General features: G+C 30.6%; 1 protein-coding gene across 4 annotated transcripts in view; it reads left to right on the forward strand.

Annotated features, from left to right (window-relative positions):
* The first annotated feature begins 13,440 nt into the window (after positions 1 to 13,440).
* Positions 13,441 to 26,558, forward strand: part of LOC142332628 (autophagy-related protein 16-1-like) — a 129,836-nt gene continuing 116,718 nt past the window's right edge. The window contains exon 1 of one of the 4 annotated variants that reach the window (XM_075379187.1): positions 13,441 to 13,593. In XM_075379187.1, coding sequence (XP_075235302.1) covers positions 13,479 to 13,593 — 115 coding nt within the window. In that variant the 5' untranslated portion in view covers positions 13,441 to 13,478. The remainder of the gene's footprint in view (positions 13,594 to 26,558) is intronic. The other 3 variants (XM_075379209.1, XM_075379198.1, XM_075379220.1) reach the window with 3 other exon arrangements.

Raw genomic sequence — 26,558 nt, forward strand, 5'->3', positions numbered from 1 at the left:
TAACATTTCTTGAAAAGTATATATTGACTAACTTTCAGTAGGGATTTAGGAAACAATTGTCTACCAACACAGCCATTACCCGATTTTGAAAAAAAATATTTTAAATTGCAAAGATATTCAATTCAATTCTATGCGATCTCAGTAAAGCACATTTTTTTATTGATGTAAAAATTTATTAGCTAAAACATTAAAGGAGCTGCTTGCGATTGGTTAAAGTAATATGTTACCTACTATAAATAGGCAATTGAAATTTCATCTTTTGAAAAGAATAACATGTAAATCATAAATTCTCACTTCAGATTGAAGAACATTGAGCATCATTAGGAAATGTCCTCATCTCTTGCTCTTCTTAGTTTACTAATGACTCAAAATCTTGAGCCATTCATTATTACTCTAATCGCAAATGGCAACTGTTTCTATATATGAAGATAATTATTTAAAAGTGCTATGAATGGAATTTCCATTAATGATGAAGATAGTACTTCTGTTGCCCATAAAGTAAAATTTCTGGTTTTCTTATTAGATGACAAATTCTAGTGATGATCAAATTGATTTCATTTACAACAAAAGCAAATCAGAATGTTATGCTTTGAAGCACCTAGTAAAGTGCTGACCTTGTCAACAACATTAAAAATGAATTATGCTTACATATATTCCGATCTGGAGTACAATATCACTTCTTGGGGCTCTCTCAAAAAGTCAACACAAGTTTTTAAGTTACAAAAAGGGGTGTCAGATATGTTGTTTGCTGCCCATAGGTATGAATCGTGTAGACTGATATTTAGAAAATTAAAAAATTTCATTAATTCATGTGTTTATATTTAAGAATTTTCCATCTTTGTTAAAAAGAATAGTCACTTATTCTTAAAAAGAAATAACAATATTCACCTCTTTTAAATCGCACAACAAAACTGTTTTCACTTAACTCAACTCAATACTTCACTTATGTGAAGAGGTGCCTTCTTAATAGATTAATCCTTTCTTAATGCTTTCTTAATAGATTATAAAACCATTTAAAAATTTTTCCTACAAATTTATTTAAAATACAATTAAAGGATCTTTTAATAATATTAGTCTGTCAATTAATTTTGAAGTAATACTAATTAATATATAAAAACAAATCCTGAATTTTCTGCATCTCCATTTAACATGTACATAAAATGATTAATAATTTTCATTAACACCTTATAAATTGTAATTTATTTTATAGTTATTTTTTATGTTCTTATATTTACCTTAATATTATTTTATATTTTTAATAATTAATGTGGACTTTAATCATATCTGTTTTTTTATTTTATAATCTTACTCTAAGGATTTACCAGGTGTTCCATTGATCCATTAAGGCAAATATTGAAGCAGTTACTTTTTTGTATATATGGAGTATCATATCCATCCAGTTCTGATATAATTTATTAATGTATTATTATTTTACGTAACAGAATAAAAGATTTATTTACATATTTATAAGAAGGTAAGAGACTGCAATACTAAACTTACGTCAGTAAAAGAAATTATCATTTTTTGCTCGATGAGTTAACTTGATCATTTTTTAACTAATACTTCTAAGCAAATTACTCAGTCCCTTTTTATCCATTACTTTTTACTTAAGAAAGCAGTCCCAACTTATAAATCATAGAAAGATATAAAAATCAATTTTTTTCCTTTTAAATTTACCCTTTTAATTTTTTTCTAAATTTTACGATACAAGGAATTATTTATAAAAATGATGTACATGAATAATGTGCAGAAAGTATTTGGAATAAAACTAATTGTTCTCTGTAATAGACATTTATGGAAAAAAAAAACTATTACTATCATTATTCCATCATAAAGTATTACGGTATTTATTCGAGTACCCCCACCCCCGCACTTTTTTTCGTGGAATTGGAGAGAAAAAATAAGGGTGCGGGGCTTACTTGAAACATAGTCTTTAAGCAGGATAATTTATGTAAAGTAAACGTTTTCTTATAAGTACCTTAATTCAATCACATGAATATAGGCTTTCGTTTATCAATACCGGATGCCGCTTATACAGAATACATCCTTAATTATTAACATCCTGTTCATATTATCGATAGGAACAAGTTACGGTATTTTTATAAAACTGATTCATTCTGTATAGGCTGCATTCGGTTCTAATGACATTAACAGTTACAGTATCAATTACCCATCGTCGTCTTGTCTATTCGCCATAGTCATTGTACTGTTTGTATATGTGGACCGTTACGTGCATTTTATCTGTTTAGTTTATCTTGTAAACTTTAATACGGTGATTTATTTTAATTACGGCATTAAAATGAGTACAAAAGGACAGCGTCTACAATCTTTTCAGTAAATGAAAAATTGCGCGTTATAGAAGAGGCTGAACAAATTGGAAATCGGGCGGCAGGAAGAAAATCTGACGTAGACGAAAGCTGCGTTCGAGACTGGCGTAAGAAGAAACAACTTCTGGTGAAAGGCACTGGTAATAAAAGAGCTTTTCATGGCTTAAAACCAAAATACACAGACAGAAAAAAAATTGTATGACTTTGTTATTGAAAAAAGGAAATGCGGTTATGCTGTCACGACAGAAATGTGTCAATCATATGCTCGTGAAATCGCTAAATCATTGAATAAAGTTGATTTTAAAGCAAGCCGTGGGTGGATAACACGATTTTTTGCACGAAATGATTTTTCAATAAGACGAAAGACGACCATTTCTCAACGACTTCCAGACGCTTATTAACAAAAAATATTACATTTTCACAAATACATAATAAATCTTAGAAAAGATAAAGGCTATTACCCTTCTCAAATAGGAAATGCTGATCAAACCCCCGTATATTTTGAAATGCCATTTGACAAAATCGTAAACAAAAAAGGTGAAAAAAGTGTTACGATTCGCACTGGTGGTAATGAAAAACAAAGGCGTAGTGTTATGCTTTGCATTATTTCTGATGGATCAAAATTACCTCCGTACATTGTTTTTAAAAGAAAAACTCTTCCTACCGTACAGGTAAATAGAGTTATTAACAGAGCACAGGAATCAGGTAGGATGGACGAAACCTTAATTTTAGATCGGATCAGGTGTGTATGGCATACGCGATCAGAAGATTTACTTAATAAAATAAATACCGGTATGCTAGTAATGGATAGTTATCGGGGGCATAAGACTGATAAAGTGAAAGACTTTTTAAAAAAATGGTATGACAGACCAAGTAATACTTCCAGGCGGATTGACACCTCTATTGCAACCACTAGATGTCTGCATTAATAAACCGTTCAAATCTGCATTAAAACAACTGTACAGTAAATGGATGGCTGATGAAAATTTCTTTCTCACGCCTACAGGAAGAATCAAACGCCCAGATCTGTGTTTGGATAAAAGATGCTTTCCACGGAATTAGTAAGGAAAAGTTTTAAAAAATGTGGAATATCTAATGAACTTGATGGTAGTGAATACAATCACCTTTGGCAGAGCGACGTGGAGACTACCGGTAATTCTTCTACAGACATTGACAGTGACAATGATTAATTAAAAATAAAATCCCATATTAAAAAGTGTATTGAAGTGATGCAAAATGCAAATGCCTCAGCAGACATTTTCATCTGTCTATTTACACAACCAACTATAACCTTTCTATGGCCTCTTCCAACCACGACTACCTACCATAACTTACAACCCTCAACCCGGTTAATTGATAGAACATGTACTATCAAATTAACTGATTTGCTGAAGCACAACCCTGGCGCCTCCCTCTAACACCAAAGGTTTCCATAAAAACTCTTCCTATATATAACTTCAATTAAACTATGCATTCAGATCATTACTGGATTGAGTCTTTAAACACCAAAAATACTATTCTCATACCAACAAAACAAGAGTTATACAACAACAAAACAACAATGATAATTATGTCCTAAATTCAGTTTGCTCAAAGTTCTCTTGATTTACTTTAAAAATCAGGAAACAGATTCACAAATTAAATAAGTCTCTAATGAAAATATGCCCTATCTCTCTCTCTCTCTGGTCCACTTTTGGGAGCAAGGTCAATGCCTACATCATAGCTTCATCACAGAGTTATCTACACATCCATTCTCATCTTAACAGCAAATATCTCAGCTAACTGGGGCTTGATCCCAAAACACCTACCTTGGTGAAGTAAGCATCCAGGTGGACCCCTAGCCACCCAGGTTGCGATCTATCTATCTGGTTTTGCAGATAAAAACCAGAATTGATTCTCGTGAGCTCTCTAGATACTTTGGTATGTTCAGCTTCATACCTGGGGCAGACATGTAAGACATAGTGCACATCATCACACAAGAGGAACTAAGGAACTACATAATAGAAGCTGCAGAAACTATTAAGAATAAGAAACCATAAGAAACAACTAAATTTGCCCTTTAATTTACCTTCCCAGAACACTTTCAGGAAGTCTTTATTTCCCCAGGGAACCAAAATCCTGGTGAAACCTTTCACTAGGCGTAACTTGCTAACAAAGCATTTTCAAATCTATATTTATATGAACTTCTATATATTTCCTATAGATCGCTCCAAGAGATTGCATATAGTTTTAAATCACTCTGTACCCATACACACTCAAAACAGTGAGAATCCCTTTTCCAGTCTATTTAATGACAAAAATATTAGTTAAGCAAAACATACTCTAATCTAAACTATAATTCTTGAACAAAATAATCTGCTAATTATAAATGTGACAAACTAATCCAAATGGGATAATCATGAATTGTTGTAACATGAAAATGAGGAAAAGACTTGTGAGTGAGCATTCCGTTGTTACTAAGGATTCCATGTAGGCAATCCTCTCAAAATTAATGACAAATCTCATTTTTTTCCTGACTTTTACTTAAATTTTTGTTAAAAGATTTTTTTAGTAATACTAAATCTTTTGGTAGAATAGTGACATCAACTGCAAAAGTGCTTATTTAAATTGATTTATGAAGTATACTATCTTTCAGGTCAACATTTTTTTATTAAATAATACAGTTGAAAATATTGTCATTTTTTTCAATATTAAAATAGAATATTCTGCTAGTTTTATAGCCAGTCACTACTCCATTTGTATTGCATCTTCAGTCTGTATTGTCAGCCTTCCAGATATTTTAAACCTTTTTAATAATTGATAGACATACTTTTACTAATATTGTCAGATGCTTTCCGTAAGTCATTAAATAAAATAAGAAAGTTGATATAAAGTCCATAATACTTTTCTTCAATTTTTCTTACAATAAATTTTTTATGGTTTGTGCCTTTACCCTTTACTTCCTTGAAATCTATATTGGTAATATTCAAATAACCTTCCTATAAAAACATTTAGTTGTGTAAATAATACTTGAAAAATCATAAAACAAACGGTTAATAAAATAATACCTCTGTAGCTGTCATACATTGGCTTGTTTCCAGTCTTAAAAATTGTTCATATTTCTATGTTATTCCATGAATTTGACATCTTTTCATTCCATATGTTATTAATTCTATTTATTCCATAACCTGTATTCTATTAACTAATTCTTTATCAAATCTTTCAACCTTTCTGCCAGTGTTTAACCCCAACCAGGTGATTTATAGCTTTTTAATCTTTGAATCACTAATATGAACTGAAAAATAGTATATACTAGTGTTCAACTTGTACATACTTTTATTAAACTTGTCTTGCAATTAATAATTATTAACAGAAATCACATATGACTACATAAGCAGTCTTAGTATAAACTTACCAATTTGAGTTGATCATGACAGCAATTAATTTTTATATGTAATGATTATAATGAATAATTTGATACAGTGACTTGAAATGCTTTCTAAATAAACTGGTAAGCTTGTTAGTTTTTAGTGTGTTCTATATATATATATATATATATATAGGTATCCTTGACATTACATTTGTTTTACAGATGAAACATGGTTTCATCTGGTAGGTTATATTAATTCACAAAATACACAACTGTGGTCGATGGCTAACCCCCTTGAATTACATGAACAATCTTTACATGGAGTGAAAATTGGAGTCTGGATCAGTGTAAGTAGAACTCACATTGTGGATCCAATCTTTTTTAAAAATATAGTTAATAGTGATTGTTATTGTACTGTTTTAACAAACTTCATTAGTCAGTTAACAGAAGTGGAAATCAATCACAGTTGGTTCCAACAAGATGGCGCCACAATGCACACAGCTAACAGGTCAATGACATTTTTATGAAATGTCTTTGATGAATGAATCATTTCGAGGGATTTGTGGCCTGCACAATTGCCCAACCTGACTCCTCCAGATTACTTTTTATAGCAGGGAACATGAAACAAGCTGTGTATTGCAACAGACCAAGCATGACTGACGAACTGAAAACAGCAATAACGACATACATACAAGATATTCCAGTGCATCAGCTGGTTAAAGTGTTTGAAAACAAATTGATACATGTGCAGTGTTGTGTTGATATTGGAGGAAGTCATTTTCAATACCTTTTTTAGTCATTCTAATAACTGTTCTTATAAAATAATGAAATAAAAATGCAAAGTAATAATTAAGAAAGTTTTAGCTACACTTCCATAATTTCAGTGCTACTTACGTATGTATATATATATATATATATATATATATATATATATATATATACACACACACACAGAGCATTCACACATTATTGCTTTGTAAGGGAAAAGTTTTAGTTCTTTTCTTACAGCTTTATGCGTGGAAGCAAGCTCGATATCTTGCTGCTATGCTAACTATGCATTGACTTTGATGAAGTTTCAGCCATAGCATCCAAAATATCAAGAAGTTTCTGTTCATTTAGTTTGGCTGGTCTTCTACTTTGATCAGCATCTTCAACAGAGCCTGTTGTCTGAAATTTTTAGATAAGTTTGAACTGCATTGCGGTGAGTAACAGGCATATTTGGAAACTTTTCATATAACTTGTGCTTCATGAAATCAGTATACTTGTCACCTTCAAAAAAAACTTATTCAACGAGAAAAATATGTTCCTCTACTGAAAAAACCATTGCATTTCTCAACTATTGATTCCGATAAACGAAACGAAGCAATCACAACTCAACAACTGATGTCTTGGTTAACACTGAGTAATGTCCAACGAATCCATAGGGAACCAACCTAATGGTTGAAGAACAGAATTCACCACATAATTCAAAAGCATACTGCACAGTTACTTTCCGATTGCTCTGTATATATACAAAGTGTATCAAGACATTCTCCTGGAATTTTCATAACCTATTCTACTTAGGAACATAATGGAAAAAGTCTTTATAAACATGACCTAAAATGCTTCGTTCGCGAGTTATGGCTAGTGAAAAAAATTTCACTCGGATTTCAGATATCCCGGTGAAATGAGGTTGTACAGAAATTTTTAGGATGTTAATTTAGGAGCAGAATTAGTAATTTATTATGGTTTTTAATCTGAAAAATCAAATAAAATAGGTCCCAGTACTGTATATGCAGTAGTTATTGAGAAATCAGGGGCAAAAACCAATAAAGAGGTTAAAAATCCAGTTTTTTATGTTTGACATACAATAACTTTGTTAAATGACTAATAATAAACATATAAGACCTTTAAACAAAACTTGAAGAGAATTTAATTCTGAACCAGATGGTGAAAGATAAGTTTAATAAAACAAAGAATAGTTAGAGAAAAATTCAAATTTTATTTAGAAACAGTACACTAGATCAAATTGCATATGTAGCAGTTTATAACAGATGTTCAAAAATGAATCCTTCATTTTCAGTACATTTCTTGGAACACTTCTGTACAACTTTTGTTGTTCTTTTTAGTTCTTCAGGGCTGTCTTCATGTTGCTCAGCCACATCCATAATGCGGACAATTAATTCCTCACAATAATGTATTTTGGTTTTGTTTACAATATTTTTCATCCATCCCCAGACGCAAAAATCTAAACCTGTTAGATCTGACGGGTGGCCAGAAATGTGGACCTCCATGACCAGTCCATTTCTCTGGGAAATGATGATTTACATGAGTGGAAACGGCACAAGACGTGGGGAGTCGCACTATTGTGCTGAAAGTATACTTTGCGTCTCAGCTCTAGAGGAACATCTTTAAGCAGCTGCGGCAATTCTTCTTGAAGAAAGTGCAAATAAACCTCCACATTTAAGCGGCCAGGTAATATGAACGGTCCAAACAGCTGATTGTGAAGAAGGCTGCATCAAATCTTGACGCTAAATCGGTGTTCAAAGTAGCCTTCCACCGTTTCATGAGGATTTACTTCTGTCCATGTGTGCTCATTGCATAAGTTGTTGATGCCATCTTGAGTGAAATTGTCCTAGTCAGTAAACAAAACATACCTGCAAAGTTGTATTCCACCAGTTGCAGAATTCCAAGAGAAGTGGACCATCTCCTGTGTGTAGATGTTGAACTGATGGTTTATAAGGATAAAACTTGTTTTATTTAAGTGTCCTCCAAACCATTGAGTATGAAACTCCGATCTGCTTAGAAAGACATCGTGTACTGACACATTGACACAGCTGAACTACAAAGATAATAATTTCATCAATTTCAGCATCGTGTTGGACAGATCATTTATAGCTGGTATGAATCCTAGGTAGTGAATCTATTTCCTGAAGATTGCGAAAAGTCACGCTAATTGTTTTGGGACCTGGAATCATGTGATTCAGTTAACGTTTTTCATATTCTACTGCTGCAGCTGTAGCATTACCATTACATACACCCATAATGAATACCATACCAGTGTATTCCTCTGTAGTAAATAAGTATGCATTATTTCAATGGCAGACCGATCACATTCAAACTAAAATTCACAGAAAACCTTCGCACAGTACCTGATATAGATCTTTGGTGGTTGTTTCAATCAACCACACTTCATGGGAATGGTCGACCTGAGACTATATAAGACTACACTTCATTTATATATACTATCCTCATTCATCCCTGAGCTAATACGTTACTGTGGTTTCAGAGACTAAAAAGAAAAAGAGAGACTACCTGATATACATGTTACAGAATGATTAATTTAAACACTAATTCAGTATTTTGCATTGTTGATCAGCTGTTGTTATTTTATTACTAGTTTGAAATAATAATTTTTCAAATAATTTATTGTATTTCTGTCATTAATAAAAAATTGTTATCCAAGTAATATTTAATATATTTATTTTTGTATTACAATTTTTGTGTCATTTTCGTTTGTTTTTATTTTTTAACAGTAAATTTTGTTTTTGTTTACATTAAATAAACAAAAAATCAATTAAAGCCATAAATCATTTCTGATGAATGTAGTAATGTACAGTGTCTAAATAAAATTCTTATTTTCCTAAATTTTCTTTGTTTTATCAACTTATTTTACACCATTTTGTTCAGAATTAAATTCTCTACAAATTTTAAATTTTATAAAAGTAACTGCATTTACTAGTTGTTGGACTTTATAACTCTCGACTTCAAAATCAGCTGATTTGCAATGAGTTCACCACTAGACCAACCTGGTGGGTTAAATTGGCTACCTAAACCACGAAACCTTACTCCCTTGGATTACTGTTTATGGGGATTGATGAAATGTGCCATATATAGGCAAAAGGAAGACACATGTGATGAACTGATTGCTTGCATACACAATACTGCTGCCCTCATCAAAGAACATGAAGATATCGTTAGGTTGATGACAGAATAAGTAAAGAAACGAGTTGAAAAGTGCATTGATGTCAGTGATGGAATTTTTAAACATTTATTGTAAGTGATTTGTTATTTATAGCTGTTTTAATATAATAAATTTAGTTCTTTGGAAAAATTAAAATATTTTACTTTACTTTAAAAAAATACTCACTGTGGTCTATACTGTATTAATTTGCAGTGGTCAATAAAGCAATGGTTAATAATTATATCATTAATTTAATTATTAATTGTGTCATTAGCTAGATCATCATTAAATCACTTCGAGATTTAATGTTCAGAAGAGAAAAAAACATTAAAAACACACAATTTTAATAAATAGAAAATTTATAGTTAGTATTCATCAAAAGAAACAATGACTTCATATTTCATAAGAAAATAAATATTTTAGAAAGACAATGTAATATATTTTAAACAAAGGTTTTATAAAAGATTGAATAAATAAAAGAGTGTTCAACAAAATAAATAATAAATATTAATATTAAAACAGTTGCAATATATACCCTATCTTGTAAAGATATTCTTATCTTATAAAGATATTGCGGGGTTATCCTCAAAATTCAAATGCATTATACTGTATTAATTTTAATGTTATAAATATGCTGAAGCTTTTTTATGTATAGTTTTTATTGTTTACTTAATACAAAGTTTATATAAAAACATGTAAAACTAATTTTTTTCCCTTTCATGTTTGTAGTTTTATTTTAACTCAATACACATTTGGTCTATTTATCATATCAACAGCATCTATTAATCAATATCAGTGAACAGACAAAAAAAAAATAGTGGACAAAAATACCTTTAAATCATCTGACAAAATAAAATATACCGTAAAATAAGCTACCTTTTTTTCAAGCTTTAAATTATTACTAAGCAGTCTGCTCTTTTAACACTTGTCAACAGTAATTATTTTTACATATCCTCAGAATTATGGGGCAATCTCCAGTTGTAACTGCCACACTTTTTTTTGGATGAGAGATATGTCATACAAAGCAAAAAAGATACGCGTTCAGAAAGATATGAAAAACTAAAATATTATATTTAGTAAGTTTTAGCTTCAGGAACAGGCAGAAGTCACATGGGGCCAGATCTGGTGAATACAATGGTTGATCGATGGTATTTATTGTGTTTTTGGTCTTAAATTCGGTCACAATTATCGCTCTATGCAATGGCACATTATCGTCTTGCAAAATACACAAATTTTTCTTTCATAAATCTGGTTGTTTCTGAAGGATTTTCTCATGCAAACGCTTCAATACGATCAAATAGTATTCTTTATTGTCCGTCTGTCCCCCTGGATTGAATTCGTAATGCACCAAACCACGAAATCGAAGAAAACAATGAGCATCACCTTGATATTTGAACGATTTTGACGTGGTTTTTTTCAGTTTCGGCTCATCTTTTGTTCACCATTCTGCTGACTGTTTACTTGTTTAAATATCAAACTCGTAGACCCATGTCTTGTCACCAGTTACGATGCGTTCCATAAATGTGGAATCAGAATTGGCGCGATCCAGCATGTCTAAAGAAACCTGCTCAAGGTACTGTTTTTGAAGAAAAGTGAGCTCTTTTGGAACAAGTTGTCCGGTGACGTGTCTCATGCCCAAAATCGAACCAACAGACTCGTGAGAGATGTTAAGGTCATGAGCTTTCTCTCTCTTAAGCTGGAATGGTGATTATTAAGCACAATTTCCTTCACTTTTTCAAAGTTTTCATTGGTTGAAGAGGTCAAAGGTCGTCCAGAACGAGGCATGTCTTCGATGCTCTCTCAGCTCTCCTTGAACACTTTGTACCACTTGTAAACATGTTTTTGATAAAACTAATTTACCACAAGCCCTTTTTAGTGAGTTGGCACATAAAATTCTGTTCGTAACATAAAATTTAAGGCAAACTTTTTGTTCATTGTAAAAATTGTGATGCACTACAGGAGTGGACTGATTCAATCTTGTAAACAAACTGGCTCGTGATTGTTTTGGGCATAGTAATCAAGTACAATGCTACAATCTTATGGAAAAAGATTTAAAAAAATCATTAGCGCGGCCCTTTTAAAATACAAATTCCGGTACTTTTTTGACAGAATATATATAATTTAAATTCTATTAATATAACCCATCTAGTACAGGATTTTGAGATAATACATATCTTGCCTTAACTTTATCATGAAAGTACTTTAGTGGAATTCTGTATCTTCAGTCATGATGAATTATTTAATTAAATTGCATATTAAAAAAACATAAAATAAATCATGCACGTGGTAAAATATTTGTTACATTATAGAGAAATAAAATGACTCTTAAAAAAGATTAAGTTCAATAATGTATTATATATACATATATATATATATATAAAATTCCATAACTAGCAAGCCTTATTTAGGCTAGCCAATTATGCAGTTCCAAACCAACGTGGAAGTATTGACAGAATATGATGGGGTATTCTGTTCATATATAATTTTTTTCTTTTGAAAAGGGTAACATGTTGTGATTTTATAATGTGATATTTTGTTCACTGTCAATACTATTTTAATATTTTCTAAACAAAATTTAAAAAGAGAAGTTTTTGGCTAAAGAGAAAGCCATTGGATACAAAGTATAAGGAAATAACAAAACTTGTAAGTACAGTATTTTACAAATCTACAATTAAGGACTATCCTCATCATTTATTTACGAACCTAAAATCAATTATTGGTAGACACAATTAAAAAAAATGTTGTCTCTTAGTTGTGATACAAGTTGTGGAAGAATATGGATGGAAATCCATAAAACTGCATTATGTAAATGTAAACAGTCTTACATGGAGCCAAAGTTTACATTTAAATTATCATATGACATTAATTTTTTTTTAAAATTATATAAAGGGTAAAGCAGTTTCTTTTATGAAATATTTTTATTTCCTTGACGAATTCCTATCACTACATAATAGTAAATAATGTAGGTAATTGTAGTTTTATTTTTACATTTAAGTAAAACTACTGGTATTCACTCAATACTGAATCACTGGAGAATGGTATTAGAAAATTATTCATTCATAGATTTAGTTAATGATGGAAAGTGGTAAAATGTAAAAATCCATAGGGGATACAAAACTTATTCAAATTTTACATGAACTAAATAATTTAAGTTAAGACAGAAAATATAGTGAAATTAAAATTTTATAAAAATCAACTACAATAGCGGCATTTTTTTATTTTAATGAAGATTGTAAAAACGTTACTTTTGTTGTTAAGACATATGTTTATGTGAAAGCTAGCTCAGACGAAGGTAAAGCTTTTATAAGTTCACTTTTAAATAAACTGTACTGCAGTTGATTTTTATAAACTATAATCTTTTTAAATATGTTCTATCACGTATATCACCAGTCTACTACTAAAATGCTGGCTTAGGTTAGCAAGGAATAGAAGAGAATCAAAACAATTACGCGGTTTGGGATAAAATATTATTATTCTAATGATAAAATATATAACTTTTTCAAAAATAACTGTTCATAATCTGCACAAATTTCGTTTCCTATCTAACTTTTAACCTCCGGGACCACTGTTAGGTATTGCTTCAGAGGATGAAATGAACGACAATTTTTGTAGCGTGAGAAAATACCATGCCTAAACGAGATTCGAACCCGGGATCTCCGGGTAAAATGCCGATACGCTACCACTCGCGCCACGGAACTAGCAAATTTTAATATTTTCTTAACTTATTTGATTCATTGCGTCACTTTCCCCTCCACGAATTTTTGTGTTGTACCTATTCGACCAAGTTTATACGATATATTTCTATGTATATCGAAGAAATGTAACTGAAGACATCGATTATCGTTTGCAGTGTAAAACTATGGCGGTGGATGGTGATTTGTTTTCTCAATCTGACTGGAGAAAAAGCATAATTCTTCAGTTACAGAAGAGGAATAGAGAACAAAGTGATTGTTTCCATGATTTAATTACTTCTCGTAAGTACACATTTAATCTTTTTAAGCTTGTCGATGTGCTTAAACAATAGTACCATTAAAAATCTTCAAGGACAGGCGTTGCAGCTAACATAACCTATCTTATTTGTCAACATTATCTCAAATGATGAAATACATTCTTTCTCTCGTGGGCCTTTAGTTTGAATTCTCGACCTTTATTCATAAGATATCGATTACTTATATATTGTTTAAGCGTATAATTAAATAAAATATATATATTATATTTTTGTTTAATGCTCTGGGTGTAAATTGATTGTACTATTAAAATTAAATTTTATTTAAGCTCTTACAACTTTATTTACCTTCTCTTCTGTTACATCCTGTTAATATTATGTTGAACAATAAGTTCAACATCATACTCATTTAGTGCATTCAAAGACATTAACTGCAAAATAATCCCTTGGAAGTTAGTTGCTGGTCTTAATATTTTATTTTTATTTGTAGTTTTTCTGTGCCAAAAGATGTAGTTTTAAAATGTTTTAATATACCACTGATTTTATTATTGTTATTTTTTCTTGGACATGGTTTACTTGGTATATTTCATCGAGGACAATGAGATTGAAGAAGTTATAAACGAGCAAGAAGGTAACTTTCCAAGTCATTTCAAAGTTCAGTGAATGTTGTGATACCATTTTTAAGAGTTATTACAAAGGTGCAATGTCATATTTTCTGTTAAAATTTAATGTGAAGAAATATGAATGTTTTGATACCAGTAGGAGATTGCTGTCTAGATTCCATTGAAATTACATGTGGCCGGCATTAGTATTTACTTTTTATATTATACTACAGTCCAAGCAAGTATTTTTTATTGCACTATTTTAATACAGATTTAATTAAACAGAGTTGTTTATATTTTGATGATTATTCAGTCATGTAGTTTTCCCATCATGGCATGAATCCCTAAATACAGTTAATGATCCACCAATTTCTCTTGTTCTTTTTAAAAGATTTACCTCAAATTTTTTTTTTCAATTTAACCTTTTATACAATTTTATTTGGTAAGTCTTAACAATGACCTGATTTAATTAAATCTTTTCATACTTCAATATATCATAGTAGATATGCTTAGGATCAGAAAAATACAAGATCTAAATGTTGGACAGCAGGTGACCCATGCAAGAACCAAGTGCGCACAATGTTATCAGTACTGTAGTTAAATTAGCAATCAGTTTTGTGAGTGATGGCAACTTCGTTACTGCACAAATGTGTTAATGTGATAAAATTTGGTTTAAAATTTTACAAAAAAAAAAAAAGTTAAATTACTTACTTTCTAAATAATGTACATTAAAATATGCTTTAAGAAAAATAATTAAAAAATGTAGTTCCTTTGTATCTTTGCAATACAATTAATTGTAACTGATTACTCTACAATATGTACATGTTTAAACAAGTGATTCCAAATTGATCAGCAATCTCTGGGAGATGATTCTATAGCCAAAAATAAGAAAAAAAGTTTATATAAACATAGGTCAGTAAATGGTTTGTTAGCGAGTTTCAGTTTATAAAACATGTAGCCCTGCTTTATGCTCCCTTTGTAAGATGAAACCTTACTAAAATTTGTGGGATACAAATTAAGGAGTAAATTTGGTGCTTCCATATAGTTTTTATCTAAGAAATTGAATAAAGTGGTCCCAGAACTCTATTTCACTTAGGTTTTAAGAAAAATGGGTTAAAACAAAAAAAAAATGTTGTCGGAAAAAACACTTTTTAGGTTTGAAATAAAATAACTTAGTTAATCTGCTAATAAACAAATAAATATTTCTAGTAATTTTTGTAGAGAATTTAATTCTGAAAAAATTGATGTAAATAATGTCTGTTAAAGTTAAACCCAAATTTAAAAACTTCAACTTAGAAGTTGAATAATTCAATATGAGAAATTGAACTGTTCAACATCTGAGAAGTTCATCATTAGAAACAAAACACACAAACTGGATCTGAAAATTGATACGATTTTAAACAGAACAATTTTCATCAATGTTTGATCATAATGCAATTGAAAACAAGTAGAACACTTATCAATAACAAAAAAATTGAATTAAAAGTAGATTTAAAAAATTGAAATTATCTACTTTTAGTTTTTAGCCAAATGTGTTTTTGATGAAATTTTGTAATAAGGTGCCTTGCTATTAAGAAGAATGATGCATGTGTAAATATTTTTTGTATAATTTTCTGTTTCAAAACGGCTGCTATTTTCCTTTGAATGAAGGTGATGGAAAGTTGTGTGGAGGGGAATTTAACTACCAACTAAATATGTGGTCTCTTCTCTACTCCTAATGTAACCTTCTCCTAATGTCACTCATACTTTTTAGTATCTCTTAGCTGTTACTTATTATATACTTCACTTTTTGTGTTTTACTTCATTTTTAAGTCCAGTTTTTGTTTCAGAGACCATTCTATTGACTGATAGACAATAGAATTTCTCAGAACTTTATTTATCCCAAAAAGAAAATTAAAACTAAATGTGTTTTTGATTTTCATAAAAGTAATTTAAAAAATAATAGCTATTATGTTCTCTCTGAAAATGCATCATCTGACATCGGAATATTTAACAATCTGTGACTATAACTATTAGAAACCACTATCTTATGTTCAAATGAGTTCAAGTAATCATTTTAGGAGTATAGCAGATGCACCTCCTTTTCAGTCATCAGTCATTGATATTTGTTGTCGCAGGAAACATTGAGCATATGGTATGACTAATAACCCAGTCAAGCTAGACAAATCAAATGAAATAAATTCCAGAATTTTTCCTTGGTACCTACGTTTGAAGAAAATAAAAAGTCCTGGTGGCTGGGTGTTGAGCTGGAAGGAGGGGCCTTTAAAGGTGAATTTTTTCGTTTATATCTCAGAAACTACCACTTGTAGCGAAATATTGTATACATAAAAATTGAAGCTTCAAATATGGTCCCATGCATTTTTTATGTGGGACCAATAGTTTCGGAGTTATAGTGCCAAGAAAGTAACAATATTTCCAAAAAATCTTGATTTATTCACATTTCTTTGTTATGTTAATAACATGTTAATATTCATGCTTAATGAATATTTAATATTAACTTTAGTAGTGAAAATTATGCATTATTAAGAAACGATCATGCTGCCAGGTTCGTATTAATGAATCATTTCGTCAGGGTCGTCGATCTCTTCTTCGTCCAGGCATTCGTCGTGCATTGGAGGGCTACTGGTGCACGCTCCCTCGCAGTTCCCACACACTGTTGTGCAGTGGATTTCTGCCTTGTGACACTCACAACGCGTCCCACAGCCTGATGTAAAATTACAAAAAATTGCCCTGAGGACGGATGGAGGAACAACAGCAGATTCTATGGTCGTAAGGGGTCGAAGATTTCCATCGACACCCTTCGGCCCAATCCGTAATTGGTAGCTGGTTGCCAACCCAGTTTTGCACTTGCAGATACTCTCTGTGAGAGTGCTGCACTAGCCAGAGCCTTTTGTGGGTGGCTGTGCCCAGTGATTGACTTGAGGAAAGCCAAGTATCGGTGACTGTTGAGATCGTGTTCGCGGGCATGGTACAACGCGAGGAACATGCGCTCACCGGCTTTAGTGACCTTGTGGTGTTGAAGCGGACTCGTAGAACAACTTGGATATGGATTTGAGGCTGCTGTCCCTGCTGAACAAATTAACGATCACTGACTTGCCTCTCCTGAAGATGGATGAGGTAGTGTCACACCCACTAAACCCATGAATGAATAGGACGGTTTCGGCGAAGTCAAGTTTTTCCACCTCCAAGGAGGAATGCGTTCTGCTTTCCAGTTTCGCTCTTCCTGGTTTGACGGACAGAATTTTGGTTTCGGGTGGAACCAATGCTGTCAGCCAGACCAGCAAATGTACGTCTTCGTTTATGACAACTACATTTTCGTTGGATGCTGATTTTTCTACTCCACACCGCACAATCATTGTATCAGTATCAGCCTGTCTCACTTCAGTTCCCTCGGTGATCATTTTCTGAGACGGCATACTGTTTCCTTGTTCTTCTCATTATCAAGGATGTGATCTTGCTGAACCGTCACTGCCATTCCTTCGGTGAAATCAATGTCAACTGACGTCTTTGTGGTGCTTTGACGTTGTTCAGCAAGTTTTGTGTTATTGAAGGTGTCTGTGTAGCCATCAGACACATCAGTGCAGCGTTCACCGTAGTGTCTCATTATGTAAGTCACATGCAGGTTGAAGACAACGGAGAAAATTGAGCCTGTACTCCACTCAACGCGATGTAACAGAAAGTCGCCATCGATCACATTTACGTCGAGCTTGAGATCTGAAGTGTTCTCGTGACTGGGAAAACTTCATGTAAAGCCCACTTCTTTGTCTTTCTCATTCCACTGTCATCAAAAAGAGCTAAGGGGATAGACGCCAACTCGTAACGCAGAAGGTCCTGTAGATCGTTGTCACTCCTCTTGGAAATTGAAACTCTTTTAAATATGAGAAGTGTATCCACAACCTCCATTGGGAGAACGCCTGGCTAACAACCCCCTCCCCTGGCAGTCGTTCATCTCCATCGCTGTGAAACTGCTAATTTTGATGCTATGGACTATAATTTCATTTTATATGCGTATTATGTACAAATGCATGTGTTTAAAACCATTTACAACGAAGGAAAATGCAATAAACCTTAGTCCTGAGTAAATATGAAAACTTCTGAAGCTCATAACTCCGAAAACATTGGTCTTACGTAAAAAATGCTTACAATCATTTTTGCAGGAAATTTTATTAGCTTCAAGATTTATGTATAGAATTTTTCGCTACGAGAGATAGTTTCGGAGATATGAGCGAAAAACTAAAAAAAGGTCACTTTTAAAGGCACCCTCTCGAGCTTATTTATTTTCTTCAAACTTAGGTAACAAGGAACAACTATGCCAATTTTTAAAACACCAGGATTTATTTTTCTCGATTGGTTTGTTTGTGTCTAATTTGACTGGGATATAAGACAGTAAGATTTTTTGCACTGACAAAACCTTCTATAATCAACAATTGTCCTTATACTTCATTATAATTTTTTTCATTAATTCAGTTTTTTTGTGTGGAATTTTGTTTTTTTAGTATTTATGATTTTTATGGCTTTGTTTTGTTGTGATGCATTCAGTTCCAGAACGTACGTTATTTTTGATTAAAGAGGATTGCTATTTATTATTGTTATTATAGTGATCTGGGAAATATTCTATGTAATAGTTTCATTATTTTGGTAAATAAGTGTAAAATTGATGAAATAATCTTGTTTTATTTTAATTTATAAAATTGAAACAAATTATTGGTGATGAAAAGTAACTTGTCAATTTCATTAAATTATACCATACCGTTCAATTTCATTTTACTATAGAATTAGTAATTCCTCTAAGTTATTTTTATTTTCAGATAATATAAAAGAACAGTGTTATTAGTGAATAACAATTTTATTTTTTTCCATGGATTTTTACTCTACTCTTTAATTTGTCTTTCGTGAATTTAATTTAAACTTTTACACACAAGTTGAAAAACGAGTTATACTACATTTTTGTCTCGCTCCTTAGATGAATTGAGCTTTCCTGTTGTCTTGTGTCAAAGCTGTTAAGACTGCCTAGTGATCGCTGTACTCAGTCGGCCTTTAATTTATTACTTTTACTCTAAGATCCTTCTTATCTCTTTTTTGTACGGCTTAGTCACAAGCTTTTTTACCATTTAGAAACAAGAGTCATAATTTTTCTTAACATGTGAAAACTATTAATTAATTTTAGCCTTCCTTTGTTCAGTCACATGGAATGACTAATGAGTTACTGAGCAGTAAATTCTAACCGTGTCTGGTAATTTTCTATGTAATTCATCATTATGTTACGGTGCAGCGTTCAGATTTTAGTGTCGTTTTCGTATTTAATATTTGCAAGTTTATATTTTTTCAGTTTCAAATATATTTTTATTTAGCATTTTCTACTTTTTAATTTTTTTTTACGTAATTTATTACGAGTTTTATTACTATACTCACAGTTTTTTATGGTTATTGTAATATATATAACAAATATATTAATAATTTACGCGCGTATTATATATATATATGTTTGTGTATTTTAATAAAATATATGAGACTGTAAATAATGCTAAAATTTACTTATATATTAACTGTTTTATTACTATATTTGTAAGATTATGTGCTTATTACGCATTCATTCATTGTTTTAAGTTTTGTCTATTAATTTTTAAAACATAATTTTTATCATTGTTTTTTTTTTAAATTACCAAAAATGTAGTAAAAATTGTAAACAAAAAACTACTAAGCGTTACTGTACTGATAATGTTACCTGTGCCTTTGTTACCTAGTGAGTAGAGAATTCATAGAGAATTCACCGGGCAGTAATGGCGCAGGTTAGTGCGGGTAGATTTAAGTTATGTTTAATAATATTAATCGTAAATCAGTTTATTCATTTTATAAGATATCAAATCGTTGATCGCGATCATTATACAATTGATATCACATAACGTCAGTCATAGATCAACGTCAGTCATAGATCTCTTTGCTTTTCTTTAAACTGTGTTCAAAATTAATATTTTGTTTAAACTGCTTCTCGTGTACTGATTTTTTTCCGAAACAACCGATCTTCGATTAACCTCTCATATCTTCCATTTGTCATTAGTTGCATTTGTGTGCTTAGATTTCTTTTTTCATACGATAATATTTTTGTTGAATTATTAGGTTTCAGTCTTATTTTTCCTTTTTGCTAATTTATGTAGCCTGTACAGTTCGCTGCTTTACCCAAACAGAACAATAACTCATCAGTATATCATCAGTAGTTGTGAACTTATTTTTGTAAATCTTCCGAATAAAATTCCGATTTAAATAATTTAAATTTTGAACAGTTACCGATTTCATTTTCCTTCGATTATTTTTTATTCGTCTGTAAAGGCCTAACATGTTTTCTTTCTAATTTTGCTTTTCCTTTCCTTTCAAAAAAAATCTTGCCTCTACACATGTTTGAAGCAATATAATTTGACTTAATTTATCCAAAATCACTTACTATATTTTTGTCTATTAAAGGTAAACATTGTTAACCAATCGAGTACTGTCTGAATATTCATTATATTTTTGCTAACCGTTTCGTTTAAACAAACTAGAAGTTTTAATTTAATCTTCAGTATTAATTATTCCAGCTTATTCATCTTTATTATCTTGAAGCTCCAAAGATGTTGAAATACTTTCTCAGAATTTGCGTGGGTCCTAAAAATTCAACGGATTCGCAGTTGATAATGTTAAAAATTATTATTCCTCTTATAATTTTAGAAGAATTTTTTTAATATGTTGAAATAATTTTTTTATGATCGTCTTAGGTGATATATCATCGTCATCATCGTTTTGTGTTACAGCATAACGATATATAGATTGATGCCATTCTGACATTCAAAATATTTTCCGCAAACGTTCAAAAAATTAGATAGAAGGATTAAAATAAATAAGTGATAATTTGAATTTTAGAAGGGACTTTCATATACTAAACTTTTTTTTATAGGAATAAAAGGGGCTTAAAAAACTACACTAAAAATTTAAAAAATCAATTCTTTAAATTCGTATTTTTTTTAGTCGGCGCCAAATTACGAGTTAGAAGTTTTTTGGTAGTTTTTAATTTATCGTCTACTTCTAAAAAAGCAATCTTTTGTGTGGATTTTTTGAAGATATTAATGTAAAAAAATGAGGAAAAAAAGGTTTATCTTATTCATTCATTTACTTATTCTCTTATCGGAATTAAATATCCTATGAGTTGTTAAACCAGTAAAAATTCCAATAAAAATAAACGTTAATTCAATCCTGAGATAAAGTATTTTATCGGGAAGTATAATAGGTAAAAATCGTTAATTGTTAAATAATAAATGAACATTCATATTTGAACAAAATATTAATAATTGTTCTCCACTTCTGTGAAAAAGTTAACGTTTATATTTTCTTACTGATAACGCTTTGTTAACGCAATTTAATATTGCGCTTTATAAGCGATTACGTATTTTCAAGTCGATGAAGCAGTAAGAAGTTATAATAAATTACAAGAATAAAATATTTACAGGCGAGATTTGCTTTTATGGGAAAAAAGCTTACGGTTAAAAAAATAAATCTGTGATATTTCCGATTATATATAAAATTTCTTTCTTAATAAAGTACCATAACTGTCGGGTAAAATATTCACTAAGTTCAACCCCCTTTTAAATGTACCCCATCATTCAATATTTTAAATAATTTCATAGACTGAAATATAATACGTATTCACCAACATTTTGTGATTGTAACTTGACCTGCTCCTGATATATTTGTGTATAGTGAAAGAATAAGTAAATTATATTACGGTTTTCGTTGTCGTGGTCATTCAACTCATTGGTCATTCTTTGTCAACTACAAAGTTCAGTCTTGCCTTGGTTTAGGCGATGATGGCTTATCCGTTGTGGAAATGTGTCTGTACACCTGTCTGCGTACGATTTCAGAAACGAGCTTAACCTACTCTACGTTTACTGTGATAGATTTGGATAGGGAGATCCTATTAAATTTAAAAAATCGGGAAATAAATTGATTTTTTTTCAAGAGGGAGATATATTTCGAAAGAATTTCATGAAATTTTATTCACGAGTTTTATCTTGTCAAAATAGTCATGGGAAATAATAATTGCATTATAAATAATTCTGATGATCTGATTTAATCTTAATTTCGTAAAAATATAAATTATACGAGTATCAATTACTTTCGTTTTCAGTCTTATATGCTTAAATCTTTTATGACTTTTTTTAAAAAATCAGTATTTCTCAACCACGGTCCGTAGTTTCCAATGCCGATCTGCGAGATGATCCTAACGTCCCTGAACAAATTGGCCCACAAAAAAAAATTAAACTTTAAAAATGTGATAAACGAATGAACATAATAAAAAATTCATATAACGGTAATAAAATTTATGTATTATAATTATTTAATAATATTCTGTACATACACGTTGGCGAATAGCGGTACATATTTAATTTATTTAATACATTGTATTCTTTGCACAATCGGCAACAATAAATTATCCTGCGACGCATGAAGTGTATTAGCGGAAGATATCAAAACGCCACACTAAAAAGTGCGGCTTTGGCGGTATCTTTGTGTTACGACTTAGCCACGCGCATGTTCAATTTATTGAAAACAATACATTTACAATTACATTCTTTACTTTACGCGTCGATTACTAGTATTATGGTGAAGTTGTTTTGCATTTAATTATAGCAAAATCACACATTTTTATTCCTCTTAAAATGAGTAAAGAAAGACAAGGAAATTAAATAATTTTTCCGCACTGAAAGGAAAATTTCCTATTCCAGGAAATGCAATTAAAAATAATCGAATTAAACAGAAAATGAATGCCCACCAAACAAGAAAAATAAATCTGCTTTCTCAAGACGCTACAAAAATGAGTACTTGAAATACGGTTTTATACTTTGGCCGTATTCAACGGAAGACGATATACGTACAATGTGCATAATATGTTAGGAAGTTAAGAATAAAGATACCGTGAAACCATCCAAAATGTTCTGACATTTAAAATCAAGACATCCCGAACTAGAACAGAAACCATTGGAATATTTTAAACGACAAAAACAAGAATTTAATTTTTCAAAGAAAAAATTTAAAAAACCTTTATTCAAAATAAATCGCTATTGAAATATTCATATTTAGTTGCACTACTTATAGCCAAAACAAAAGAATCGTTCACAACCGGAAAAAATTAAATTAAACCGGTGTTAATTGATGTTTACAACAAATTGTTTGAACCCTCAGCTACAGATCAGATTAATTCCTCTTTCAAATGATACGATTAGTCGTCGAATCAAAATTCTATCTGAAAGTATTGAATACCGGTTAATAAAAAGATTAAAGAATCACCACGTTTGCCATCTAGATCGACGAATCATGTGATATTTCTAAAAAAAGCTCTTTTGTTTCTTACGTGCTGTACAATAACTTTTTCCGAAGAAATTAAAGAAGAATTATTATTTTGCAAAAATTTAGATTCCCACATGACAATTTCTGAAATTTTTGATTCATTGAATTCGTATGTTAATAACCAATCCTTAACCTGGAAAAATTGTATCGGTGTATGTACCAACGGAGCAGCAAATCAGTATGACTGGGAAACATTGCGGAGTAACAGAAAGGATCCAATAAATCGCTTCTCCTGACATATTACTATTGCATTACATAATACATCGCCAGCACTTACCAACCAGAAATATGTCACCTGAAGTAAACGATGTTCTCCCGTAATTGACAAAAATTGTTAATGTAAAGAAAAGCGATCTTAACCTCGATTATTCGCCATGAGGTAGGAGCAGAACATCAACATCTGTTATTTCATACAGAAATAGACTTTTCATCGCGAGAAGTGCTTGGTAAGCACTTTTCCTTAATTCCTAAAGTCTAGTAGATTTTACGAATTAAGGACGGAAGTGGAGATATTTTTGGTAGAAAAACAATCTCCATTATCAAAATGTTTTTCCAATATGTATTGAATTGTGAACTGACATATTTTCTTACATAAACGACTTAAAATTAAGTATCCAGGGAAGTATAACGATTGTATTTTATTTAAAAAATTGATGCATTTAAAAAAAAAAATTAATTTTGGTTAAAAAAATCGATGAAAATAATCCTGATGTATGTAATTCTTATTACGATTTTATTACTACACAAATTGAATTAATAATTGATAATTTGAATGTACATTTTATCAACATTTACAGTCATTATATGACTGATTTGAAAAATATTTCCTGACAAACATAAACCTGCAGGAGATGGATTTATAGATAACTAATCATTTTACTGAGAGTAATTGCAATAATAAAAAATTTAAGTAACGAAGACCAAGAACGTCTTTTGGAACTGTGTTCAGACATAACAATAAAAAACAAATTTTGAACGATGAATTTAATTAAATTTTGAATCGCAATAAAAGATAAATATCCAAATTTACATAAAGACATGAAAATGCTTCTTCTCTTTGCAACCACATATTTGTGTGAAGCTGGATTCTTAGCCATAAAACAAAACAAGAAATCGTTTATCAGTAAATTCATCTCTTTGATTAGATTTAAGTAATTTACGACCTGATATTGAAACAATTATGCAAAATAAGTAACAACAAATTTTTCACAAACTTTCATCATTTATAATTTGTAATATGATTTATTTGTAGTTACTATTTTTAAATAAAACAACCTACTTTATTTTTTGTTGTTTATTTTCTGATTCTCATATATTGACTATTATTTATATTATATTTATTTATAATATTATATTATACTATTATATTATCATTATATATTATATTATTATATTTATTATGTATTATCTGATTTTTATATATTGTTTTGTTGTATAGATAGAAATTATATTAATTAAAATTATGTATATGTAAATTTAATTACTAATAAAATAAAAACATGGTAAGTAATTTTTTTTGCTTGTCAAACAATCTAAGCTGAGGGTCTGCCGGTCCCTGCACATTTTTCTATAATTTTACCGGTTCGCCATGAAGAAAAGGTTGAGAAACACCGTTCTAAATGATTCGTTAAAAAAGTTGTAACAGTTTTCAAAGATTATCTGAATGTTTGAATGTCTGAATTAATCTCCACCCCTTACGTAGTTATTTTTTATAACTTTTTACTGTCTCGATCTATGGACTTCGTCTTTTTTAATTATCATATTTTACTAAATTTGACACAACTTTTATCAAAAAGATTAATTTATTTTTAATTTCAAGAAGACGAATTTATTTGTTCATATATTCTGCTTTGTTGTCGTTTTTAACTTTGTTTTTTTAAGTTTTTTTAATTTCGTTTTATAATACTTTATCAGAAAGGTACCGTAGCAAAGGACTTTTTTATTGCTAATGTAACAGGTTACACGTGATCATTAAATATTTTCTCATTAATTTTTTATTTATGATAAGAAAATTATGAAAAAAGAAGAGACAAAGTATAACATTGATTCTCAAACTTTTTCGCCCACCGCTCACATTGAGAATCATAACATTTCTAGCGCTCCCCAAACTGTTTAAACTTACCATCTGTTAAAAATAATAATTGCAGTTGCTGTTTTTAAGATGCGCTCTTAAAAACAATTGCAATTATTGTTTTTAAACGTGACATATCCTATTTCTGAGTTGAAACTTGCACTTTAAATGAGAACGATTAGCAATTACAACGCATATTTAATCATATTTGAAAGTATTTTTATTAAAATTGCTTTCAAAAAATTGCAATTGAGTCTATATAGTTATTTAACAACAATAATGATAGCATATTCAGTATAACAAACAATACAATAATTAAAACAAAGCTTTCAATTGAAAAATTACACTTACATTAATGTGAAGGATGAATCTGATGTGCTTTAACGAGTTTGTTAAAATCAGGCTCGAATTTACTTACAGCCGTAAGTCGCCGTTTTCGGTGATATGCAGTCGATTTCCCTTTTTTGTTAGCAACGTTGCTATAACACTAAATCCACGTTCAGACAAATAAATATGGAAATTAAAAGGTCTTGATCTAGCTTTAATGACAAATTGTGAGTTCTTCAATGTAGCGTTGCAGTTTTCGGATTTTGTTCATTTTGTGCCGAGATATTGAAATCTTTAATTATTGAGACTGTAACAAGATCTTGGGTTAAGCTGAGAGCAGGTGAAAATTTAAGCTTATGTAAATCTTAGAAAAGTGAGCAATATTTTTGCCAGCTTTTTATACCTTTATTTTGATAATCTATATTGGTGGTTGGTGGTTACGTTGACATCTGAATCGGTTTTTGTGCATTTTCTCATAGTTAGAAATTGCATGGATTGGGCTACATTGTAAGCCTTAACCGTTCTTTTGATTTTATCATGTTATCATTACTTCCTAATTTTCAGTCTGCTTTATTTTCAAACACAGGCGAACATTTTTTATATTTTCTTTTAAATATG

This window comes from Lycorma delicatula, chromosome 1 (assembly GCF_047948215.1).
Source record: "Lycorma delicatula isolate Av1 chromosome 1, ASM4794821v1, whole genome shotgun sequence".
NCBI lineage: Eukaryota > Metazoa > Arthropoda > Insecta > Hemiptera > Fulgoridae > Lycorma > Lycorma delicatula.